The 12,369-nt window shown below is 31.9% G+C and overlaps 1 protein-coding gene across 1 annotated transcript in view; it reads right to left on the bottom strand.

Annotated features, from left to right (window-relative positions):
* The window catches only part of LOC137624394 (uncharacterized), a 70,593-nt gene extending 59,677 nt beyond the window's left edge, over nt 1–10,916 (bottom strand). Inside the window, exon 1 of the mRNA XM_068355131.1 lies at nt 10,636–10,916. Coding sequence (XP_068211232.1) covers nt 10,636–10,651 — 16 coding nt within the window. The 5' untranslated portion in view covers nt 10,652–10,916. The remainder of the gene's footprint in view (nt 1–10,635) is intronic.
* Between the last annotated feature and the right edge of the window lie 1,453 nt (nt 10,917–12,369).

Genomic DNA, 12,369 nt, shown 5'->3' with positions numbered 1-12,369 from the left:
TTTCTTCTCACACCAATCTCCTAATCTCGCATCAATGAAGCCAGCCTGCGCGCGCCTCAGCGTATAAACAAAACCCCGTTCACTCAGACATTGAAATATGAAGTTTGTTTTCTCTAAAAAAAGAAAAAGAAAAAAAATAGCTAATCAAGATTATAGCACCTGATCCATGTGACGCTCTATTTGCAATGCATTCCCACGGCGAAGGTTATTCTGACCGTGCAATGAGAAGCCACAATTGCTGCGGTAATAACTCCACCCCATTTAAAATGCAAAGCTATTTTGTGTACATAATGAACGACCTAACTAGCAACAATAATCATAACCCTCTCCCCAATATAACAATATAAAAGAGCAACTGCCATGCTCTATATATATTTCTTCCCTGTCACGCTGAACGACATTGACAATCGTATGACTACTCGGTCTATCACCGTCCCTTGGGTAAGGGGAGAGGGAGTGGTCATACCCTAGTGAGAAGGGGGTACCCTGACAGGCAGTCACAATCACCGACAAATTGCCTAAACTGCCGTTTTGTAATTAGGAAAGGGGGAGGTGGTGGGAAAGATTGAATGTGTTTGTCCGTGTGTGCATAACTATTGAAATATTTAGACATCATTTTGACGGGTCGCGTACACTAACAATAATTATCAATAAAATATAGATAACTGCGAAATATGGAAAAAGTCATTTTCACATTCTGGGAGCTGAAATTCTCCTTGGATCTTATTATTTCGTTTGCAAATAACGTCTTAACTATCTTCAGATCACGAAAATTATTTTGGGGTTCGACAAAGCCTCATAAGTACTGTACATCTTAAATGTGTTCAACTTTAACTACTTTGCAGCGTAGAAACAAGTAAATAAAATAAGAATTGTGAATTTAACGTAAGAAATTAAGTTTTGTTTTGCTTTCTTTATAGGGTCGCATCATTGAGCTAAGGCAAGTCCCTTGACAGGCAGCGCGCAATTACATAGTTAAGGAGATAAGAATGCAATTGTTTACCATGGTTTTTGTTGGTTATATTTCATCGTCTGTAGGCTATAATAAACAAGACCTTGAGATCAGCATTGTAACCTGAGGTACATACGACGCAATATAGAAAGGAGAGGTAAGTACTTTTCCCACCAAGTAGAAAGTCTACCAGTTCTCAACAAATCATTTGGGATAAGGTTTACTAGTCTATTGCCTTTCTTTACCATGATTGGGACCCACTGAACTCGACCCACTATCAAGTACATAATTCATCGTTTAGTTCAAAAGTCACGATTGGATTTAACTAAAGAGATGCCTAGTTCTTGCAGTACATCTTAGGATTTTGTTGCGAGTCGCATCTTGTTACAATGAAAACGAAGTATCCAAAGTTGAACGATTAAAAAAAGGGGGTAAGAGGGTACTGTGTCCTCCTTAATCGGACACGGGTCACAGTAAGACCCGAGAACCTAACAGCAATGTGTTTCCGCGTGTGCTGTCTGGAAGTAAGTACTCACCTGACTTGCAAGTTAGTCGACCAGTCACCATCACAATTGGAACGAGATATTTCAATCGGCCCAGATGCAGCAGCTGTACAGTGTCATTTACTGGAGGCTTTGCAGAGATCAGATCATATTATTGGTAAAGTTAAAGAGAAGAAGACTAAGCTTTGTTAAATATGGATAACAATACAGTTTGGGTTAATTTTGACTTCCTTTTGGTCGTAAATTATGTAGTTTAATGGTAAAGAAATATTTTGATGCATATGAAAAAAAATATAATTATTATTTCTTTTCAGACTATATAGATCACATAAAAAGAGAGTTTACTACCAAAATTTCAAAAACCGATCTAGCTTACGTCCACAATAAGTTATCGTACTCATACTTTTGTAAATGGAAGAATGGAAATATATACAGTATAAAAACAGCTGGATAACACCCGACAGAAACCATTGAATAAAACATAGAACCACCCAGCGACATGCGTCTTTCAAGCTAACCATAAGGAAAAGTGCTCAGAATATTGTTGGAAAAACACGACGAAAAAACAGAAGCGTGTAAATAGACCCATTAAATCACGTCCAAAACGGTTGCGTTTCAAATTGGAACACGCGTCCCAACAGAACGCAACCACTTGTTGCGACAGGCACCTTGATCACAAATTCTAAACTTCGCGGACGACGAAATCCAACTCGGGTTTTTTTTTTTTTTTTTTTTTTTTTTTTTTTTTTTTTTTTTTTTTTTTTTTTTCCAAAATTACCTTCAGAGATTTCTTGACTTTAATTAATGTAATCGAATTAGAAAGCTAGGCGCTAAAAAAGGGCAGGAATTTGAAGTGAACAAAATCTTGCTTGGCATATTTGAGAAGAATCCTAATCTAACATTAAAACAGAATGTCACAAAAAATAATCTAAGAAATAAGAGTATATATGAAAAATTTTACACCCAATTAAATCTCAATGACTGATATAAAACCTTTTGAATTTAGACATCGCTAGAGTAAAGAACGTCAATTAAGTTCATCGTGAACGTAATGACAACAGTAACAACAACAAAAGCAGCACCACCAATAATGATAGTGACAATTTGGGCCTTCCGTAAATGGTAATATCATTAAAGAAGTGAAAAAAAAATACCGTTATACAGCAAAAATGAACATCAATTACATCGAAGCATAGCCCAGCACAGAACTTGGTTAAGTGAGTACTAATTAGATGTAATGAAATTACAGCACTCAAGTGAAATCAGCAAGTAGTAATTGGAGTTGGTCGATACTTGGATGGGTTACCATCAGTAATGATATATCAAACCACTGATACAGACTAGACCCAGCTAGAGTATGAAACAAAAAACACTGACTCTGGTAGCTTTAAACAATTTTCTACCACTAACTAGTTAGTTTTAGCCATACTTTATAACCCCTAACTGTGACTAATTTCATTCATTCTAAACCACTGCTTGATTTCATCGGTTCTAAGTCCTTTCCTTTAATTTCAATCACTCTAAACTACTGGCTGATTTCAGCAATTCTAAATCATTGACTAGTTGGTTTCAGCTATTCTCAACTACCAGCTCTGGCTAATTTCAACCATTCTTTATCGCTACATATTTGATTTTATCATTTCTAAACTGCCAAATTCTAGATCACCGAGTGTTTGATTTAAGCAAACCCTAAATCAGTCTCCACTTGATTTCAGCAATTCGAAACCACTACCGCTCGCTAATTCATGCCATAGGGCTTATAGCATCCTAATTTTCAAACTATGGTTGTAGCTTGTCTAGTAACAATATTAATAATAATAATAATAATAATAATAATAATAATAATAATAATAATAATAAATCACTTACTGCTTGATTTCTACAATTCAAAAACACTGACTACTTTTTTTTTTTTGGGGGGGGGGTTTCTATTCTGAACCACTGAATGATTGATTCCACAATATTACATAAAAGTTTCAAACATTCTAAACAACTGACTCCAGCTAAGTTATGCCATTCCAAAACATTTATTTTCTCATTAAGCAATTCAAGACCAGTAACTCATTATTATTACTAGCCAAGCTGCATCTTTATTGGAATGGCAAAATGATGCATGCCCAATGGCTCCAACACGGAAAGCAGCACAATGCAAAAAAGAAATATAGAAATAACTAATCAACTATAAAAAAGCAATAATAAAATATATGAAAATCAGTAACAACGCTAACCAGACAAATAATATATAAAGTATGAAATGAAACATGTCAACATGTTCAATAGAAAAGTATTTGCAACAAGTTTGAACTTCTGATGTTCCACAGATTGTGCGTCACATTAGTAGAATCATTCCACAATCTGGACACAGAAGCAATAAAACATCTAAATTACTGTATAGTATTGATCTTTATGATGTAGAAAGCAAAAATGTTAGAATTAACTGCATACCCAATACTATGTACTGAAAAGTATAGTTTGGGAAGGTCTGAATGCAAAGGATGATCTAAATTATGCAAAATCTTATGCAACATGCACAAAGTAGTAACTGAACGATAGTGAAAGAGATTGATATAAAAAAGAAAAAAAAAAGGCTGCAAGTCTATGTCTGAGTTTAAGTAAATTTAAACCAGCGCCTCTTTTGGATTTCAGATATTTCAAACTACTAACTCAAGAGATTTTAGCCGTTAAAAATCGCCCAACCAATTTGATTTCACTAATTATACACTGCTAAAACTATGTGATTTCACTAAAGTACATATCAAACTCTAGAAAACTCTATTTGGTTACTAAATTGGTATTTATTAAGGAGTTGGTTAATCAATTTTGGCACAACTCCACATCAAGCATAACACCGCATAAGGTTTACACATTAAACTGCTCACGCAAGTTGATTAACCAAGGGAATGTAATACGCCACTAGGGTTGCATCTATCAACGATGAGTAAGTACACCTGATTCTGGTTGACTTTGAGAAGCACTTTTATAATCACAGACTTGGGCTGATTTCTGAATGATTTCAGGTAACCACGAATGGCCTCCTCAAGGGGCAATACTATGCCGCTGACTCTCCAAGAACCCAGCAGGGGTATCTAACTGTTCCGTTCATGTTTGAGTTCAACAAAGACTGATAAAAATAGTCCTGATAATGGAGGGGGTGGAGCACGCCTTAGGTATACTATCTTCATACAAACCCAAATAGCAAAAGAATGAAATGTCGTACTTTAAATAAAAAAAAAAAAGATTAAATCAAAGTAAACTGACTCGGCTTGGAAAGTTATAGGGCAATTCCTAGACATTTTCTGATTACTATGCATGTAAGTGAATACATCTGAAATATTTGTTCCTACAGTTTCGAAAAGAAACTGTTTATGATTGAGTAAATCAACCCTAATTACAACAGAATTATGGAAAAATATCAACATAAACACAAAGCAAACACAGAAATAGATATAGAAAATAAAACATGATCATATACAAATATATATATATTATACATATACACGTGTAAATGTACTTACATGTTTATGAACCTGCTACGCTCAAGAAATGATAAACTATACGTGTATATGAGTGTGTATATATATATATATATATATATATATATATATATATATATATATATATATATATATATATATATATATATATACACATATATATATGTATATATATAAATATATGTATATATATATATATATATATATATATATATATATATATATATATATATATATATATATAATAAAGAAGGGAACGAAAAGTCTGGATACCATCTCGCATATTTATTGGTTCCGACGTTTCGGGACTCATCCCATTATCAAGGCTACAAAAGACATAAAATATTATAAGTAAAACTCAGTAAAATTATAAATTACTTCATTTGATTTACTGTTTATACTTGTATCTGTATATATAACTTTAATGCTAAACTGTTTTGTAATTTATAATTTTACTGAGTTCTACTTATATATTATGCCTTTCTTAGCCTTGATAATGGGATGAGTCCCGAAACGTCGGAACCAATAAATATAAGAGATGCTGTCTAGACTCTTCGTTCTCTTCTTTACATATATATATATATATATATATATATATATATATATATATATATATATATATATATATATATATATATATATATACATACGTATAGTTTATCCTTTCTTAAGCATAACAGGGTAGTCATCCTCTGGTGAGAAGGGTTGTAGTTAGGAAATTGGGAGGAGTGGAAAGGGTTGAATGCGTGTGTATCTTAATATTTTTCACTATTTTTTGACGGGTCACCGCCTACACTAGTATATAAGAACAAATCAAACGTGCACCTAACTACATTTCTCTTCTTGTCATCTTGTCACACACACACGCATGGACAACTTTGTATATGAAGATCCAAAGCATTACTGTATTTATGTATGTGATGAAATTGTTACCTTATACAAGCATCTTTTCCGTATATGGGCATGCTTAACAAAAAGACCTATATGCTCCATGATATAAAATTATGTACTTTATTTGCACATAGAGATTTTGTCTCTAAAAGGGGATTTTGATTCCATAAGTTAAGATTTTATATTATTTCTATTGCTATCAAAGATGAAGCACTTTCTATTGAATGACACAAAAGATTACAATGATCGTATAAAGTGAAGATTAAATACTTGTCGGTGTGTGACGTTGGCTGGGACATGTTCTTCAACCAGAGATTTTAATTATTAAGATATATTGTTACTTGGAAATCTCAATGTTTCAATGTGAGAACTGTAGAAAGAGCAAGGAAACACCTGAGATGATTTGCCTGAAGACACCAACAGACAGGGATGGCACAATCAGTATGGAGGACGACTTTTTCCTCACGCGGCGCTGGAGGATTTAGTCGCTTAGAGCACCATAGCGTGCCTCATAAATCATATGCATGATGCAAAGACAAGGTAATAAATATTTCTGAAATCTTTAAAAGACATAAACACTAGTGTACACACACACATAGATATATATATATATATACATATATATATACAATATATACATACATATATATACAGTATATGTATAAATATATATATATATATACATATAAAACAACAATATCAACAACAACAAATACAGCAGTTTCTAGTCCACTGCAGGACAAAGGCCCCAGACATGAGGTTTAGCCATTTCTTATCAATACGCTGGCCACTACGAATTTGTGATGTTAGAGAGATTTTTGTTTGATACCTCGCAGCAAACCAACTTAGTATGGGTGGCCTGTCTCATACAGCTTCACTGATCATGGCCATACACAAACCCTTTTACCATGTTAACTAAGGTATCCCCACTCAGAAAGAATATATATATATATATATATATATATATATATATATATATATATATATATACTGTGTGTGTATATATATATATATATATATATATATATATATATATATATATATATATATACTGTATATATATATATATATATATATATATATACATATACTGTGTATATATATATATATATATAATATATATAATGAACTGGACATTGAAGTCTCATTGTAACTTAATCATTACCTGAATTGTAGTTTATTCTCCTTTATAACAAGATCATGTCCGAGTGACATGAAGTGGTATAACCTCCAGTAACGAAATAACGAAACACATCTTCCGCTAGAACAAACACATCTCTAAAAATCCGTTCTGCAAACATAAAAAGATCAGATATGGTCGCAAAGTCTCGTTATCAACAGTATTGAAATGAAAAGACTATGTTGATGAGGATCTTTCACAGTTAATAATTTTGAAGTGTGCAAGACTCCAAATAACAGATTCTTAGGTGTTTGACTAAATAACATTAACTTGGTATTCTTTCACAGGCGAATAACGTCACCCAAAGACAGTTTTCTATTTCGTAATAGGCGATACTTAACTCATCTACTTTAGTTACCTCAACTATGATAAGATTATAAGTTGACACCGAATGCAAGCGTCCGTATAAATACATTTATTCTTATAAACATATCATATATATATATATATATATATATATATATATATATATATATATATATATATATATATATATATATATATATACATATAGAATGATAGATATGCAAATTAGTACATCACTATACTTGAATCGAAAATTATAAATAAATTTCATAATAACTATTGTGTTTCGGTCCGATACACGTATGTATGTATGTATGTATACAAACATTTAAATGTTCACATGACCGAGATTATATGGAATTACTTCTCGAATGAAAATCAAGTGGATCAAATGAGGATTGATGAAAAGGATTCCAAATCTAATCGTAGAAGTGAATTAGTTGAAGTTTGAAAATTAAGTGATTGGAAGAAGTTTTAAAAACAAAGGATGTAAATAGAATGAAGTATTGGATGCAAAGGAAGTGAGACGAATGAAACGCTTTGGAAGCATGGTGGCGACCTGAATGAAGTGTTGAAAGCAAAGTAGTGACCTGAAAGAAGTGTTAAAAGCAAATTGAACTAAATGAAGTGTTGGAAGCAAAGTAGTGACCTGAAAGAAGTGTTAAAAGCAAATTGAACTTAATGAAGTGTTGGAAGAAAATTTAAATAAGTGATCAGAATGACGTGTAAAAGGATGTAAATTGAATAAAGTGTTGGAAATAAAGGAAGCGACTTCAATGAAATGTTAGAAGTAATCTAAGTGTACTATAATAAGTGCTGGGAGAAAATTTCGGATGTAGCCAAATGCGCATAAAAATTCAAATAGCCTAAATTTAGTTCAAACATTTACAGTTCAAAACTTTTCCCTTTACTACAAAGCCCACACGTTTCATTCACGATGTTTATTCTTTTCTTTTCTTTTTTTTAGGCCAGACAAGGACTCTGGGTTCCCACTCATATAGGTCTCCATATTTTCAATGCACCTAAAATCTTTTCTTTTCAGACAGCCTACAGTATCATGACTTTATGAAGTAAGGAAAATATGTTTAATATCCATGTTTTTTTATAGGAAAAAAAATCTTTATCTTTTTTTAAAATGAGGGCGCGTGTAAATACAGATAAAATAACAATAATTTCTAAAATGCAATGTATAAAGCCATTCACAACAAATTAAAAAAGAAAAGCCAAAATATTCTCAAAAACTTGTAAAAACTTTATTGATACAAATTCAATAAGAATGCGCAGGAAACTTTAAACAATATAATCAACAGTACACCAACTCGTATATGACCCACGTCATCAAATTAATAAAATCCTTATTAAAACCCCTTCGGTTTTCCTGACACAAAAACTACTTAAATTAAATTCAAAAGGGATGCAAATTTAAGATAACTCTATATCCCACAATTTTATTAGAACTAAATCTTCAATAAAGGCCCATAATCATCTCTCTCTCTCTCTCTCTCTCTCTCTCTCTCTCTCTCTCTCTCTCTCTCTCTCTCTCTCTCTCTCTCTCCACTTAGGTTGACAATTATTTTCCCTTAATATGTGTCCATTGCTTGTCCATTCTTTGCTACTTTATTGCAATTATTTTTTTTCTCATTAATACAGTCTCTCTCTCTCTCTCTCTCTCTCTCTCTCTCTCTCTCTCTCTCTCTCTCTCTCTCTCTCTCTCTCTTATTGCAGTAAAGCTAGAACAGCCAGATCATTTTAATTTAAATTCCTAGTGATCTCTCTCTCTCTCTTTCAACCTCCTCTGTGGTTTTTTCTCTCCTGAAGTTTCTAGACCCAGATGGCGTCCAAAAATCGTAACGGGTGACCTGCATTAAAATGACCAAAGAAGGAGTTTTTTAATTACACCGATCAGGTACAGATGTATGATTATCATTATATTGAAATCGCAGCAGAGAAGCAGCGGAGGTGCGCCATGCCACTACTAGTCCGGGTTAAATTGACAATGAGGAGGCTATATTGAGATCGTACATTCTTTTTTTTTTAGATATTTATATTTCAATTTATATTTCACTGAGTTTCCATTTAGTTTCCGTATTTGAACAGGTCTTACAAACATTTCCGTCTCCTCTCCCTATTTCTCTGTGTGTACATAAATATACATACACAAAAAGCACACACTTTTATCAAATATATATTATACATATATTTATGTGTGTATATATTTCATATATAAATATAAATATATAAATATATATATATATATATATATATATATATATATATATATATATATATATATATATATATATATATATATATATATATATATGTGTATATATTTCATATATGAATATATATGTGTATATATATATATATATATATATATATATATATGTGTGTACAGATCTTAAGTACAATTTTGTCTTCTCTCCCTCTTTCTCTCCATGTTTACATACACATGCACACACTCATAATATATATATATATATATATATATATATATATATATATATATATATATACATATATACATATATATATATATATATATATATATATATATATATATATATATATATATATATATATATATATATATATATATATATATATATATATATATATATATATATATATTTATATATATATACATATATGTGTGTGTGTAGGTAATAAATGAACATTTACTTTTGAAGGATGTTCGTTTAAAGAATAACTTTTTAGTATGGCTTTAAAAAAGTTAAAAGCTTTGTATCTATCTTCTCTCAACGTTTTTTTAACAATACCATTACAGTTGGTTATCTCAATGGACGGTATAAATTTTATTTTAAGATATGAAAAAATACTCATATTTTCAGTAATTCCAATCTAATGCCAAAGCCTACGTAAACACTTAGCAAAATGTTCATCTGTTTTGTTTTCTTTAAAACAAAATAGATAAAACTTCTTGTAATGGAATAAACAAAATTCAACAGCAATTATGTTTATTCTCATAACATACAAATGGCGATGCAATATTCTTTGAATTATTAAAATTCGTCCAAATCACTGTCATTTGCAGCAAGATTTGAATTTTTGCAGAGATTTCTGGTAGTTTTTTTTTTTTTTCGAATAAAAAAAAAACCTTAAAATCTTATTATGACTTAAAAACTGTATTATAATTTGTGTTATTATGAGTCAGCATATCTACCTTCATACCTTTTTAAATTAAGCATTCGGGATATAATAAGACTTGTAACTGTGGTATTATGTACAAAACTATGAGTATATTTTCCTTATAAATAATCAATTCATTACCTTTTACAGCGAACTCACCTGAATTCATCATCATAGGTCAAAATGGTGATCAGGTCATAAAGAAATTGTATCCCTTTTTGGGGGTCACAAATGGTTCATGATGAAACGCATAAAACAGAAGGAAAATAGAATTTAAAATCCCAAACTATATGTCAAGCACTTGTATCACACCCTTTCGTGAAAATAAACTTGTCACTGAGAATCTTCTGGTGGCACTAGGAATACGTAAACATGCACACACGCGGTCGCCAGGGGTTGAGGAGAACGTGTGTGGGCGTGTTCTGACGTCTATATTTCACAAGCTTTACGAAGCAACTACAAACAGGCACCTGTAATCTACTCACCTGCCGGCAGCGAGGGCCACGCCCACACTATCGTACTGTGAGAGGAGTTGTCTGGCAGGCATGTTCATGCCATGCTGGTTTTATTCTCTCTCTCTCTCTCTCTCTCTCTCTCTCTCTCTCTCTCTCTCTCTCTCTCTCTCTCTCTCTCTCTCTCTCTCTCCTTTGAAAACGTAATGCCAGATAAATTATACACTACTTAAGAACAAAATCTCTCTCTCTCTCTCTCTCTCTCTCTCTCTCTCTCTCTCTCTCTCTCTCTCTCTCTCTCTCTACTAACAGAAATGAAAGGATGGATTTCCATCAATAATAAGAAATATTCGCCGATTTGTCATTCTCAAAAAACAACTGGAAAAATCCTTTTCATTATGTTGGTCAGTATCTTTTTTTTAATATTAGCTCCACTGCTTGCTAATTGCTGTCACGCTTTCACAACGGTAAGGCGATTCCAGGTCTCTTTTTTAACCTGTAGAAAACATAATTAAAAAGTATTTCTCTACAATTAATTTCCGTAACTGTAGAACTTTTATTTCACCCATCTGTGAATATATACATATATATATATATATATATATATATATATATATATATATATATATATATATATATATATATATATATATATATTATATATATATATATATATATATATATATATATATATATATATATCATATATATATATATATGTGTGTGTGTGTGTGTGTGTGTGTGTGTGGGTGGGTGTATATATATGTGTGTATATATATATTATAAAGATTTTTCACTAACAAAAGATTGATTGATTGATTTGAGGTTTTCAACAATCCTGACATCTAAGGTCATTGACACCGATATCATTTACTATGAATAAAGAATAAAAGAATATTCAGTTAAAACCATAAAAGCACAGATGTTGTTTTAAAGGTTAAATAGCTTTCAGACGACCTTCTTCTGTTCTGAAATAAAGCTAGAAATACAGCGAGCATGGTAGGACACATCGTGTCCAAGAACCTCAGTAAAGATGAACCTGCCATTCTCACCTCGAGCCTCGAACAGATATGTATTTATTTCACTACTATATGAGAGGCATTCGGTCAGAAAATGCCTCACTGTCAAGGGTACCAAACAGTCCTCACAATAAGGCTGGTATTGACCAGTAAGCAGATATTCATGTGTCAACCGAGTATGACCAATGCGGAGACGATAAAGAGTAGTCTCCCAGGGGTATTTAAAATTCGTTATTTCTCGCATATTTTCAATTAAACTATCCCAATACTGTTGTCAATTATTAGAAATCAAATTCTTAAAGTTGGGTAAACAAGCATCATAAATAATGGGATACCTTCTTGATAGCAACTCAGCTGCAGCATTCTTTGCCAGTAAATCTGCTTCTCGTTTCCAAGTACACCTATGTGTGCCGGAACCAAGC

The sequence above is a fragment of the Palaemon carinicauda genome, chromosome 31 (genome assembly GCF_036898095.1).
Source record: "Palaemon carinicauda isolate YSFRI2023 chromosome 31, ASM3689809v2, whole genome shotgun sequence".
NCBI lineage: Eukaryota > Metazoa > Arthropoda > Malacostraca > Decapoda > Palaemonidae > Palaemon > Palaemon carinicauda.
This window is presented reverse-complemented; position numbering and strand designations above follow the sequence as displayed.